Source organism: Tachypleus tridentatus, unplaced genomic scaffold (genome assembly GCF_004210375.1).
Source record: "Tachypleus tridentatus isolate NWPU-2018 unplaced genomic scaffold, ASM421037v1 Hic_cluster_2, whole genome shotgun sequence".
Classification (NCBI taxonomy): Eukaryota; Metazoa; Arthropoda; class Merostomata; order Xiphosura; family Limulidae; genus Tachypleus; species Tachypleus tridentatus.
Window position 1 is genome coordinate 47,274,056 of NW_027467782.1, and position 15,430 is coordinate 47,289,485.

A 15,430-nucleotide genomic window follows, 5' to 3' on the forward strand; every position below is an offset into this window, starting at 1 on the left:
TATTCCTACAAAAACTAGCATTTTAAACAGCACAGTTTAATGAAACTTTACAAATTATTTCCTAGGAGAACATAGAACTACTGATTTAAAGGTTACTGGTTAAATACAATCAGTGTATTAGCTAAGTTTGTATAGAGTTGGCTAATTGGACCAACTTCATTTTAAAAAAGGAATATTTACTGTAATTTTAAATTTCCCACGTGCATCTACAAAGAGTGTGGTGAGCCATTATTAAAATGTACAAGTCTGTAGTAAACAGGAAGTCGGATGTGTTACAGAGGTGTTTGTAGTGAAAATATTTCTGGAAAATGATCATACTGGTTACAGTCTGGAAAGTCATAGTATGAAGAGATGTTCATGTGAAGAATGAATATACCTTTGTCAGTCATACAGCTTGTATACTGTAGGACCTGCAAAATGTATACTTAAATTTATTTTTTGAGTATTTTGTATATTATATTTGGTCCATTATTATCCTCTTCCGTGAACTGTTGCTAAATTAGCAACTTAAAGTAAAATGAATAGTTTGACATCAAATACATAATACTGTGTTGAATAGCATACTGTTAAAGGTTGTGGTTTGCTCACTTTGTTGTGGTTTAACTGTTTTAAGTTCTTGTTCGGTGATGTATTCATTCATTATTTAAAGCAGTTATTTCTTCATGGATCTCCAGATTTCAATACGCTATTTCTTGTTGGTTAATAACTTAAACCTGTCTCTAGGAAACCTAAACTGTGGAACTTACAGCCTGATTTTGAGTATTAATTAAGACTTAAGGGTTGTATAATAAATTGTTGACAAATATTTTGATAGATTCTTTAGAGGAAGTACTCATGATTAAATTTGCTTGAATGGATGACAACTGTTGTAAAACTCAAGTATAGAGGGACGACATTTAGAAAGTCTTCCACATTTCTCAATTAAAGTTGAATAACTTGTGATTACCATTGGTTGAATCTACAGGGTAAACGAACCAGTCACAACATGCCCTTCACAACCCACCAGACTACTGTTAGAACAACACACACACTGACGTGAAGTATTTTGTAACTACCATTGGTTGAATCTACAGGGGTAAACGAACCAGTCACAACATGCCCTTCACAACCCACCAGACTACTGTTAGAACAACACACACTGACGTGAAGTGTTTTGTAACTACCATTGGTTGAATCTACAGGGGTGAACGAACCAGTCACAGCATGCCCTTCACAACCCACCAGACTACTGTTAGAACAACACACACTACTGTTAAGAACAACACACACTGATGTGAAGTATTTTGTAACTCTCTCCTCTAAACTTGTGTTTCTACAACAAGCAGTTGCCATTCGTTCAGCTAAAATTTGTGTTGACAACTTATTTGCTCGAAAGTGATATGTATTAATAACTTTTAAAGAAATTAAATGAAAATGTTAACTACTTTCTTAGATTACCACTGCTCAAGAGAATTACTGCTTTATAGTTATTGTGGTATGTGATAAATTCTGTTACAAGTGGACATAGAGAATTCAGGAGAACAAATGTGTGTCACAAGTGGTTCTTTTCTTACAACCATGATTTTCAGTATTAATTATATAAAACTAACTGCAAAAGACTTAAAACACAACTTACATGCTTGTGTCTTTGCGAGTGAAATTATGAGAGTAAAAAATTAAACATTTGTGAAATGTACAGTTGTCTTGGCTTTCTTCAATTCTATAATTACACAATTTCATTAAGCACGAACAGGTTCAGGTATTAATTATATAGAACAGTGTACGCTGAACATAAAACACCAAATACATTTATAAGGAACAAGTACTATAAGACGTATAGAGTGAATTAATTAATTAATAAGATGTATAGAGTGCCTAAAGGAATGTGAAAACTTGATTAATTAATTAATTAATTAATAAGATGTATAGAGTGCCTAAAGGAATGTGAAAACTTGATTAATTATTAAGATTAATTAATTAATAAGATGTATAGAGTGCCCAAAGAAATGTGAAAACTTGATTAATTATTAATGTTTCTGTTAATCAGTGTTCTGGCTTGTAATATTATCAAAGGTTTCATTTACAATTGAAAGTGTGGAAGTCCCCAGTTTACCTCTGATCTCATAGACCTGAGAAAGTGTTTTTCCAGTTTCCCAGTGGTTCTATATTTTTCAGTGTTTCATAACTTAAAAATCTTGATATTGGCTCCTATTTATATTCAGAATGTTTGTTATAGGTTTGAAGAACAAAGACCTTAGGTCTTAGGAGAGGCTGGTGTTAAAAATATTAGACATTTCATCAGTGAGTTGAATATGTTGTGATTTAGAAAGTTATACACGTGAAGAAGAAATACCCTACATTTGGGAAGACTGGTTTTAAAACTGTTACGTATTATTTGTTGTAACAACAATGTATACAAAAGCCAACTGTTGGTCTGTCAGTCAGTTGGTCGTGCTTGATTTCTGTGAATGTTGTGAGTTACACAAGTCCAATTGTATGTTTTATTGTGAGTTACACAAGTCCAATTGTATCTTTTATTGGGAGTTACACAAGTCCAGTTATGTGTTTTATTGTAAGTTACACAAGTCCAGTTATGTGTTTTATTGTGAGTTACACAAGTCCAGTTATGTGTTTTATTGGGAGTTACACAAGTTCAGTTATGTGTTTTATTGGGAGTTACACAAGTCCAGTTATGTGTTTTCGCTTATAATACTATCTTTTTTAATTACTTGTTTCCATTTTAGTGAAATTTAATTGTTTAATTTAATTGTTAAAATAGTTGTTAGTAGCTCCTAAGTTTTGGCACTTCTATAATTTATAAAAGCCTCTCAAAGATGGAATTCCCAGGACTAAATCAGGCAGGGAGCTATGTGTGTGACAACACAGCATTATAATGTTAACCTGGGTAGGAGCTAAATAAGAAAGCCAGGAAAACTCATGTGAAAAATAATTTAGTGCAAATTTTTGCTTTAGAATTATAATGAAAAAACCCTTTGTTACAACAGACTAAAGATGTCTGTAGTGAAGTTTATATCAGAAGTGTGTACGTGATCATTGTATGTTTTAATATTTCATCCACAGCCACTAATGTAACACGTTTACACTCCTCAGATAAAGGAGATATTATTGTTGATGATAGGTATTGGTTTCTCAAAGTTGGAAGACCCTCTGTTTGTCTTGTCTGTTTATGGGTGGCAAAGTTTCGTCTGGATCTTGGGAGATTCACATCGGAAGGTTTTGGTTACTCATAATATTTTATGGACTTATATATCAGTTTAGTAACATCTGTTGTTGATATTCTGAAGAAAGTGCACTGTTCAAAGTAGTGAACACTGATTATATGTCAGTTGTATTTTTAACATATAGTACATTTAGTTTTAAGCATATAAAGTTTTAAAATGGTTCTTGCTGGAATGAACAGCATATAAATCGAGAACCACTGCTGTTTACAGTACAGTTAGCCGTTCAGTAATACGTACTTTGTACGTGACAATAAATAATTAGTTAGGTGCTTCTCTCTACTTAAAGGAACTAAAAGAAACTGGAGATGACAAGAGGTATCATGGTATAAACAACTACATACAGTATATTAAAAAAAAAGACACAGCTCAAGGAAATGCTTCCAGTGGAATGGTCAGGTAAGATTCAGATTAGGCCATTAATATTAAGAAGTTCTCTGCATGCAGAGTTTGTATCTTCATTTCTCTATTGGCCGACTTAGACATTATTTTATTGAAGTATTAGCTGTTAGAGATAACTGTTTTATTGAAGTATTAGCTATTATATGTTAGAGATAACATTATTGTATTGAAGTATTAGCTGTTAGAGATAACATTATTGTATTGAAGTATTAGCTGTTAGAGATAACAGTATTTTATTGAAGTATTAGCTGTTAGAGATAGCAGTATTTTATTGAGGTATTAGCTGTTAGAGATAACAGTATTTTATTGAAGTATTAGCTGTTAGAGATAACAGTATTTTATTGAAGTATTAGCTGTTAGAGATAACAGTATTTTATTGAAGTATTAGCTGTTAGAGATAATTGTTTTATTGAAGTATTAGCTGTTAGAGATAGCAGTATTTTATTGAGGTATTAGCTGTTAGAGATAACAGTATTTTATTGAAGTATTAGCTGTTAGAGATAACAGTATTTTATTGAAGTATTAGCTATTATATGTTAGAGATAGCAGTATTTTATTGAAGTATTAACTGTTAGAGATAACAGTATTTTATTGAAGTATTAGCTATTATATGTTAGATATAGCAGTATTTTATTGAAGTATTAGCTATTATATGTTAGATATAGCAGTATTTTATTGAAGTATTAGCTATTATATGTTAGAGATAACAGTATTTTATTGAAGTATTAGCTGTGAACTGTCAGGGATAACAGTATTTTTTGAGGAATTAGCTGTTAGAGATAGCAGTATTTTATTGAAGTATTAGCTGTTAGAGATAACAGTATTTTATTGAAGTATTAAGTATTAGAGATAACATTATTTTATTGAAGTATTAGCTATTATATGTTAGAGATAGCAGTATTTTCTTGAGGTATTAGCTGTTAGAGATAACAGTATTTTATTGAGGTATTAGCTGTTAGAGATAACAGTATTTTATTGAAGTATTAGCTGTGAACTGTCAGGGATAACAGTATTTTATTGAGGAATTAGCTGTTAGAGATAGCAGTATTTTATTGAAGTATTAGCTGTTAGAGATAACAGTATTTTATTGAAGTATTAAGTATTAGAGATAACAGTATTTTATTGAAGTATTAGCTATTATATGTTAGAGATAACAGTATTTTATTGAGGTATTAGCTGTTAGAGATAACAGTATTTTATTGAAGTGTTAGCTGTTAGAGATAACAGTATTTTATTCAAGTATTAGCTGTTAGAGATAACAGTATTTTATTCAAGTATTAGCTGTTAGAGATAACAGTATTTTATTCAAGTATTAGCTGTTAGAGATAACAGTATTTTATTCAAGTATTAGCTGTTAGAGATAAGTATTTTATTGAAGTATTAGCTGTTAGAGATAACAGTATTTTATTCAAGTATTAGCTGTTAGAGATAAGTATTTTATTGAAGTATTAGCTGTTAGAGATAACAGTATTTTATTCAAGTATTAGCTGTTAGAGATAACATTATTTTATTGAAGTATTAGCTGTTAGAGATAACAGTATTTTATTGAAGTATTAGCTGTTAGAGATAACAGTATTTTATTGAAGTATTAACTGTTAGAGATAACAGTATTTTATTGAAGTATTAGTTATTAGCTGTTAGAGATAACAGTATTTTATTGAAGTATTAGCTATTAGCTGTCAGAGATAACAGTATTTTATTGAAGTATTAGCTATTATATGTTAGAAATAGCAGTATTTTATTGAAGTATTAGCTGTGAACTGTCAGGGATAACAGTATTTTATTGAAGTATTAGTTATTAGCTGTTAGAGATAACAGTATTTTATTGAAGTATTAGCTCTTAGCTGTCAGAGATAACAGTATTTTATTGAAGTATTAGCTGTGAACTGTCAGGGATAACAGTATTTTATTGAAGTATTAGCTGTGAACTGTCAGGGATAACAGTATTTTATTGAAGTATTAGATATTAGCTGTTAGAGATAACAGTATTTTATTGAAGTATTAGCTATTAGCTCTCAGACATAACAGTATTTTATTGAAGTATTAGCTCTCAGAGATAACAGTATTTTATTGAAGTATTAGCTATTAGCTCTCAGAGATAACAGTATTTTATTGAAGTATTAGCTATTAGCTGTCAGAGATAACAGTATTTTATTGAAGTATTAGCTGTTAGAGATAACAGTATTTTATTGAAGTATTAGCTGTTAGAGATAACAGTATTTTATTGAAGTATTAGCTGTTAGAGATAACAGTATTTTATTGAAGTATTAGCTGTTGGAGATAACAGTATTTTATTCAAGTATTAGCTGTTGGAGATAACAGTATTTTATTGAAGTATTAGCTGTTAGAGATAACAGTATTTTATTGAAGTATTAGCTGTTAGAGATAAGTATTTTATTCAAGTATTAGCTGTTAGAGATAAGTATTTTATTAAAGTATTAGCTGTTAGAGATAACAGTATTTTATTCAAGTATTAGCTGTTAAAGATAACATTATTTTATTCAAGTATTAGCTGTTAAAGATAACATTATTTTATTCAAGTATTAGCTGTTAGAGATAACATTATTTTATTGAAGTATTAGCTGTTAGAGATAACAGTATTTTATTGAAGTATTAGTTATTAGCTGTTAGAGATAACAGTATTTTATTGAAGTATTAGCTGTTAGAGATAACAGTATTTTATTGAAGTATTAGTTATTAGCTGTTAGAGATAACAGTATTTTATTGAAGTATTAGTTATTAGCTGTTAGAGATAACAGTATTTTATTGAAGTATTAGCTATTAGCTGTCAGAGATAACATTATTTTATTGAAGTATTAACTGTTAGAGATAACAGTATGTTATTGAAGTATTAGCTATTATATGTCAGAGATAACAGTATTTTATTGAAGTATTAGCTATTATATGTTAGAGATAGCAGTATTTTATTGAAGTATTAGCTATTAGCTGTCAGAGATAACATTATTTTATTGAAGTATTAACTGTTAGAGATAACAGTATGTTATTGAAGTATTAGCTATTATATGTCAGAGATAACAGTATTTTATTGAAGTATTAGCTATTATATGTTAGAGATAGCAGTATTTTATTGAAGTATTAGCTGTTAGAGATAGCAGTATTTTATTGAAGTATTAGCTATTAGCTGATAGTGTGATTGTTTTCTTCATACACTGTCAGATACAGATATTTTAGAAGTAAATTGAAATAGTTACATCTTTACCTATGAGTAATTTTGGTTATTATGTGACTTTCCATAATATTTTATACTGATATAAAGGAGTGTAATAAATTAACCTCTTTACATATTGTCATCCTTCGCTATTGTTTTAGTGTACCATAAAGCTGTATATTAACTCCCATATTATAAAGTCTTGTTTCATTTTCATCATGGTAGAAACTATAATATTTTTTATTCTTTCATTACGAAGAATTTATTTATGTTAAAATTAATAATGTTTTATTTGTTATTAGCCATATCTTGGAATTTATAATATTTTGTCAGGTAGAAGTTATGTTTAGCTTGTTATGTTTCTACCTACATATATATTTATTGTTAATTACCTAATTTAGTTGGTGGCTCTTTGATGAAAATTGAATTTAAAAAGTACAATATTGAGTTGATCATTGTTATTATTGTTCTACTTTTTATACTTAACACTTGTAAGGCTGTACTTGAAAAATTGATTGTGACCTTAGTAGAATATTCCAGAAAAGGACCTATCCGGGCACCAGACAACTTGAGAGCAACTGTTCGGTGGGACTACCAACCTGACATCTGCAAGGATTACAAAGAAACTGGGTTTTGTGGGTTTGGAGGCAGGTTTAGTTTTATTGTTTAAATGGAACTGGTTCTTACACCTAGTTTTTGTGTCTTGATAACCAGTGTCACCAGGAAAATGTACATTGTTTTATCTTTCATTGTGTATTTGTTTCTTATGTGACTTAGGATTCATTTTACTTAAAGTGAGGTGTTTTATATCTATTAAATGTTAGTAGACTAGGTGTTTCATGTCTATTAAATGTTAGTAGACTAGGTGTTTTATATCTATTAAATGTTAGTAGACTAGGTGTTTCATGTCTATTAAATATTAGTAGACTAGGTGTTTTATATCTATTAAATGTTAGTAGACTAGGTGTTTTATATCTATTAAATGTTAGTAGACTAGGTGTTTTATATCTATTAAATGTTAGTAGACTAGGTGTTTTATATCTATTAAATGTTAGTAGACTAGGTGTTTTATATCTATTAAATGTTAGTAGACTAGGTGTTTCATGTCTATTAAATGTTAGTAGACTAGGTGTTTTATATCTATTAAATGTTAGTAGACTAGGTGTTTTATATCTATTAAATGTTAGTAGACTAGGTGTTTTGATATCTATTAAATGTTAGTAGACTAGGTGTTTTAAATCTATTAAATGTCAGTAGACTAGGTGTTTTAAATCTATTAAATGTTAGTAGACTAGGTGTTTTAAATCTATTAAATGTTAGTAGACTAGGTGTTTTATATCTATTAAATGTTAGTAGACTAGGTGTTTTATATCTATTAAATGTTAGTAGACTAGGTGTTTTATATCTATTAAATGTTAGTAGACTAGGTGTTTTATATCTATTAAATGTTAGTAGACTAGGTGTTTATCTATTTAAATGTTAGTAGACTATGTGTTTTATATCTATTAAATGTTAATAGACTAGGTGTTTTATTTTAAAACTAACTGTAGCTCTAGTATCTTTAGAAGCACAGTGAAAGATTGCAAATGATAGATTTACTAAGTTATCAAATGTTGAAAATAGAGAAAAATTGTATCTAATCCTACAATATTGTAGTATATTTTTGGTACTTAGGTTTTAAAATACTTAATATACTTGCACAGCTGACAAGAAAGAGAGATTTAAAGAAGTAAATATTTAAAAAATAATCCTGTCTTTTTTTTCATTTTACATTTTCATTGTTTCTTAAGAAGATTTCTATTGTAATTCTCATTTAAATTTATCTCTGTTTTTAAACTCTTTTTATGGATGTAAGGTTTGGACCCTCTCAGATTTGAATTTATGGATGTAAGGTTTGGACCCTCTCAGAATATAAACATTTAAGGAAATATTCTTTTTTAGTTGTGGAGGGGGGTGCCACATAAGTGGTATTAACCTCTGTTTTCTGGATTTTGGAAATTTTGAAATTTAACCATTAGTTGTTGAGGTTAAAATAGTTTTGTAGGTTTTTACTTTTAAATTCATATGATGATTTTCAGAGACATGTAAAAAATCATAATGTGGGTATTTAAATTTTGTTATACTATAACTTTCTTCTGGGAGGTGAAATATATTTGGGGCTGTCAGAACTGTCAGTATTGATTTATTTGAAGACTGACACAAACACATAGGTAATCTTTTAAAACATGTTGTCGTGTGATTCCTACTGAGTAATTTAATGGCTCTAAGAGACAGTATAGACTGTGAGGATTATTTGTTTTATGTTAAAGAATGTGTCATTAATACTGTTAACGTATGATGCAGTATATTGTAATTGAAGAGCTAATTTCCACAGACAGTTGTAAGTTCATGCACGACCGTTCAGACTACAAGCACGGTTGGCAAATAGAATTAGAGATGGCTAGCCACACTTACGGCGAGGAGGATTCGGCTCGTTATGAAATAAGCTCCGATGAAGAAAGCCTACCTTTCAAGTGTTTCATTTGCCGTGAGTCTTTCAAAGATCCAGTGGTCACAAAGTAGGTAGAAGTACTTGTTTGTACACTATAAAATAAACAAACTACATTTCCAGTTACGCTTCTCACACTCATTTGCTTTTAGTTGTTCACAACTCGCATGCTTTTTTAGTAAATTTCATGAAACTCTTCACTAGAGTCGTTCACATTTGTTGGTAAGTCAGAGCTATAAACTGAACTCAGTTAATGTGATGACAGGATGGGTATTATTAAGCTTTGGAACACACAGGTTTTTCTAAAACTATTTGCTCATTAGATTTAATGTCATTTGAAATTGTTTTTTATTTTCTAATTGTAGTTTAACTATATATATATATATATATAGAATATTTCATTTATTACTTAAGAGACTATTTAATTTGTGGCTTTTTTGGAAGTAACTTCTGAAATAAATTTCATATTTAGGTAATAAAATAACATTTTTCACTGCTACAAAATCAAATGTGAGAGGAATATAAATCCACATGTTGTGAACTTTTAGTTTAAGCTATTTTTCATTCTGTTACCTATTGTAACATTCATTCTTACAAAATATGGCTTTTTGGAAAGTGTTTTATAAAAGACAAATTATTCTATATTCCATAAAAGACATTTTAACTTTTAATGATTGATGTACTGTTGGATTATTATGTGTAACAAACATTTCAGGTGTAAACATTACTTCTGTGAAAAATGTGCACTGTGTCACTACCAGAAGTCCAAAAGATGTTTTGTGTGTGGAGTCCAGACAATGGGTGTCTTTAATCCAGCTAAAGGTTAGATAACAAGTTTATCTTATAATTTTTTTTCTTTGCCTCAATGTTTTGTGTGTGTGGAGTCCAGACAATGGGTGTCTTTAATCCAGCTAAAGGTTAGATAACAAGTTTATCTTATAATTTTTTTTCTTTGCCTCAATGTTTTGTGTGTGTGGAGTCCAGACAATGGGTGTCTTTAATCCAGCTAAAAGTTAGATAAGTTTATCTTATAATTTTTTTTCTTTGCCTCAATGTTTTGTGTGTGTGGAGTCCAGACAATGGGTGTCTTTAATCCAGCTAAAGGTTAGATAACAAGTTTATCTTATAATTTTTTTTCTTTGCCTCAATGTTTTGTGTGTGTGGAGTCCAGACAATGGGTGTCTTTAATCCAGCTAAAGGTTAGATAACAACTTTATCTTATAATTTTTTTTTCTTTGCCTCAATGTTTTGTGTGTGGAGTCCAGACAATGGGTGTCTTTAATCCAGCTAAAGGTTAGATAACAACTTTATCTTATAATTTTTTTTTCTTTGCCTCAATGTTTTGTGTGTGTGGAGTCCAGACAATGGGTGTCTTTAATCCAGCTAAAGGTTAGATAACAACTTTATCTTATAATTTTTTTTTCTTTGCCTCAATGTTTTGTGTGTGTGGAGTCCAGACAATGGGTGTCTTTAATCCAGCTAAAGGTTAGATAACAATTTTGTATTGTAAATTTTAATTTTTCTGTACCTTGCGTATCAGTTCTTGATGGTTGTTATGTTATTTATCAAGTTTAAATTGAAGAAATTGGTATTTGTTTCAAACCTTTTTAAATGTTAAAATAATAATTATTGGTTACTGACATTCTGGATAATAATTATTGGTTACTGACATTCTGGACATTACTGGTTGTCCTCTGTATTTCGAATTCATATCAATCCAAGTGCTGACAGTCCGGTTCCTCTGTTCCATTAGATTACTTCAACAAAATCATTTCAATGGAATAATTTCTAAAACTAAAAATAATGTTTTTAATAAACATAGAATACTTTTAGAAGTTCCATTTAGTGATTTCAAAACTTAATGTAGAATTACCGTATTTATTGAATCATAATAATAAAACATGTCTTTAGAAACCAGTTGCATGCTTGTATCACATTTAGTGATTTCAAAACTTAATGTAGAATTACCGTATCTATTGAATCATAATAATAAAACGTGTCTTTAGAAACCAGTTGCATGCTTGTATCACATTTAGTGATTTCAAAACTTAATGTAGAATTACCGTATCTATTGAATCATAATAATAAACATGTCTTTAGAAACCAGTTGCATGCTTGTATCAGTAGATTAATATTATACTTGTTGTTTGTACAGACATTTCGGCACGTTTAAACTCGCAGAAGGAAGAAGCCAAAGAACTGTCGGCAGAAAATGAAAGCTCAGATTAGAATGATTTTATCATCTCTGTAAATATGTGTGGAAGTAAAACATATTACTCAGCATGTTGTAGTTTAACCTTTGTTCATAATAAATGTGAAGTCATTGTGTGAAAAACTTATTTTTGTGAACAATTCTCCTTCGTGCTTGTACATTATTTACCATATAAGTGATTTAATAGTTTGTTCACATAAACATGGGGAAGGTTTAGTTATCCATTTAAATAATTGTTTATTGTAAACAACTTTATCTAACCTTTTGAACAGTTCTACACTAATTTTATTGTCCGTGGTTACTTATGATCTGCAGTAATTTCCACCACACAACTCATTTATTGTGTAAACAAAACACGAATTTAGGTATTTCTTTCATAGTTACAGGACATTTAAAAGGAGTAGGCCAACAAGTCATTTTATAAATAAGTAAAATCATAAGTTAAATGGGTTTGTCTTCAGTGAAATTAGTAATTAGTTAGGTAGTTAGGGTCTTTTTAGAAATCTCTTTTGATCTATCTCTTCTGTTAAGTAGTCTTTGTTCTGTTACATTTGGAACTATGTTACTCCTCTATTGATAACCATCTTAAAACTGAAATGTTCAACATTTGTCATCCTGCTTCATCATACACATGAACTTGTTTGAGTTGTGTCTGAAATAATTACAGTTCTTATTCTGATTTCCATGTTTTCTTCAGTTGAGGTGATTTAGGGGTGGGTGTTTACCAGTTAAGGTAGCTTAGAGTCATGGCTTATAAATGTATGGTTTATTGTAAACAACTTTATCTAACCTGTTAACCTCAGGTTAAGGTGACTTGGAGTCATGGTCTGTTCTGCTAAAGTAGACAAGAACTGGGATGCCTGAGGTTAAGGTGACTTGGAGTCATGGTCTGTTCTCTTAAAGTGGACAAGAACTAGGATGCCTCAGGTTAAGGTGACTTGGAGTCATGGTCTGTTCTGTTAAAGTAGACAAGAACTGGGATGTCTCAGGTTAAGGTGACTTGGAGTCATGGTCTGTTCTGTTAAAGTAGACAAGAACTGGGATCCTTCAGGTTAAGGTGACTTGGAGTCATGGCTTGGTCTGTTAAAGTAGACAATAACTGGGATGCCTCAGGTTAAGGTGACTTGGAGTCATGGCTTGTTCTGTTAAAGTAGACAAGAACTGGGATGCTTCAGGTTAAGGTGACTTGAAGTCATGGTCTGTTCTGTTAAAGTAGACAAGAACTGGGATGCCTCAGGTTAAGGTGACTTGGAGTCATAGCTTGTTCTGTTAAAGTAGACAAAAACTGGGATACCTCAGGTTAAGGTGACTTGGAGTCATGGCTTGTTCTGTTAAAGTAGACAAGAACTGGGATGCCTGAGGTTAAGGTGACTTGGAGACATGGCTTGTTCTGTTAAAGTAGACAAGAACTGGGATACCTCAGGTTAAGGTGACTTGGAGTCATGGTCTGTTCTGTTAAAGTAGATAAGAACTGGGATACCTCAGATTAAGGTGACTTGGAGTCATGGTCTGTTCTGTTAAAGTAGATAAGAACTGGGATACCTCAGATTAAGGTGACTTGGAGTCATGGTCTGTTCTGTTAAAGTAGATAAGAACTGGGATACCTCAGATTAAGGTGACTTGGAGTCATGGTCTGTTCTGTTAAAGTAGACAAGAACTGGGATGCCTGAGGTTAAGGTGACTTGGAGTCATGGCTTGTTCTGTTAAAGTAGACAAGAACTGGGATGCTTCAGGTTAAGGTGACTTGGAGTCATGGTCTGTTCTGTTAAAGTAGACAAGAACTGGGATGCCTCAGGTTAAGGTGATTTGGAGTCATGGCTTGTTCTGTTAAAGTAGACAAGAACTGGAATACCCCAAGTTAAGGTGACTTGGAGTCATGGCTTGTTCTGATAAAGTCGACAAGAACTGGGATACCTCAGGTTAAGGTGACTTGGAGTCATGGTCTGTTCTCTTAAAGTGGACAAGAACTAGGATGCCTCAGGTTAAGGTGACTTGGAGTCATGGCTTGTTCTGTTAAAGTAGACAAGAACTGGGATGTCTCAGGTTAAGGTGATTTGGAGTCATGGCTTGTTCTGATAAAGTAGACAAGAACTGGGATACCTCAGGTTAAGGTGACTTGGAGTCATGGCTTGTTCTGTTAAAGTGGACAAGAACTGGGATACCTCAGGTTAAGGTGACTTGAAGTCATGGTCTGTTCTCTTAAAGTGGACAAGAACTAGGATGCCTCAGGTTAAGGTGACTTGGAGTCATGGCTTGTTCTGTTAAAGTAGACAAGAACTGAGATGCCTCAGGTTAAGGTGACTTGGAGTCATGGTCTGTTCTGATAAAGTAGACAAGAACTGGGATACCTCAGGTTAAGGTGACTTGGAGTCATGGCTTGTTCTGTTAAAGTTGACAAGAACTGGGATACCTCAGGTTAAGGTGACTTGGAGTCATAACTTGTTATGTTAAAGTAGAGAAGAACTGGGATACCTCAGGTTAAGGTGACTAGGAGTCATGGCTTTTTCTGTTAAAGTTGACAATAACTGAGATGTTTAAGGTGAGATAAAATGTTTAATATTTAAAACCTAACCATTAGGTAAGTAGTCTGAAGTCTAGGTTTGTTATTTTATTTTTGTTTTCAAACTAGTAATTTTCATTCACTCTGTAACACGTTTACTTTCAAAATTCAACGTATAAAGAAACAAGTTAGAGTAAAATAACAGATATATATGTTAATTACTACTTAGTTCTCGGAATTTACTTGTAAAAAAGACAAATATTTTATCATTAAGCTCTCTTTTCTGTCAACAGATGGCAGGGCTATAGTTTCGATTCCTATCATATTTGAGAATAAATGTTTAGCATTTATATTAATGGGCAGTTGAGTTTCAACAAGCAGTAGTTTTTAAACGTTTTACATTTAAAGACTGGACAGGTAGACGGGAGAAAAGGGCAAATTTTAGGTCATTTTTCGATATATCTATTTGAGCGAGAAAAGTTTGTTTTTTTTGTACAATTTTGCAACAGACAGTGTAACCATTTAAGGTCCAAAACGGTTTGTTTGAGATTATGACATCAAAACCACGCTTCGCACTTTCAGATAATGTAGTTTTATTTATAATTTCAAATTATACGGTTGTCAGATAGGAGGTGTGATCAAAAAATTTTAATTCTCACATTTATTTTAAAGAATGTACATATATCAGTATCATACCACTTTCAAAGTGTACATACGTCAGTATTATACCACTTTCAAAGTGTACATACGTCAGTATTATACCACTTTCAAAGTATACATACGTCAGTATCATACCACTTTCAAAGTGTACATACGTCAGTATCATACCACCTTCAAAGTGAACATACGTCAGTATCATATCACCTTCAAAGTGTACATACGTCAGTATCATACCACTTTCAAAGTGTACATACGTCAGTATCATACCACCTTCAAAGTGTACATACGTCAGTATCATATCATCTTCAAAGTGTACATACATCAGTATCATACCACCTTCAAAGTGTACATACATCAGTATCATATCACCTTCAAAGTGTACATACGTCAGTATCATATCACCTTCAAAGTGTACATACGTCAGTATCATACCACTTTCAAAGTGTACATACGTCAGTATCATACCACCTTCAAAGTGTACATACGTCAGTATCATATCATCTTCAAAGTGTACATACATCAGTATCATACCACTTTCAAAGTGTACATACGTCAGTATCATACCACCTTCAAAGTGTACATACGTCAGTATCATATCATCTTCAAAGTGTACATACATCAGTATCATATCACCTTCAAAGTGTACAGACATCAGTATCATATCACCTTCAAAGTGTACATACATCAGTATCATATCACCTTCAAAGTGTACATACATCAGTATCATACCACCCTCAAAGTGTACATACGTCAGTATCATACCACTTTCAAAGTCTACATA

General features: G+C 31.4%; 1 protein-coding gene across 1 annotated transcript; it reads left to right on the forward strand.

Moving 5' to 3' along the window:
• The first annotated feature begins 3,473 nt into the window (after positions 1–3,473).
• LOC143242777 (E3 ubiquitin-protein ligase RNF113A-like) lies at positions 3,474–11,616 on the forward strand. The gene is made up of 5 exons (XM_076486263.1): positions 3,474–3,617; positions 7,330–7,440; positions 9,168–9,347; positions 9,993–10,099; positions 11,433–11,616. Exons 1-5 carry the CDS (start codon positions 3,610–3,612, stop codon positions 11,504–11,506), a joined length of 480 nt encoding a protein of 159 aa, XP_076342378.1. The 5' UTR covers positions 3,474–3,609; the 3' UTR covers positions 11,507–11,616.
• The last annotated feature ends 3,814 nt before the right edge of the window (positions 11,617–15,430 follow it).

What these genes read in the sequence shown, in the direction of transcription:
- LOC143242777 (XM_076486263.1), top strand. An exon ending in TTTTGTGGGTTTGGAGGCAG is followed by an intron (nt 7,441 to 9,167) that starts GTTTAGTTTTAT and finishes TTCCACAGACAG; the next exon opens with TTGTAAGTTCATGCACGACC. An exon ending in TGTCTTTAATCCAGCTAAAG is followed by an intron (nt 10,100 to 11,432) that starts GTTAGATAACAA and finishes TTGTTTGTACAG; the next exon opens with ACATTTCGGCACGTTTAAAC.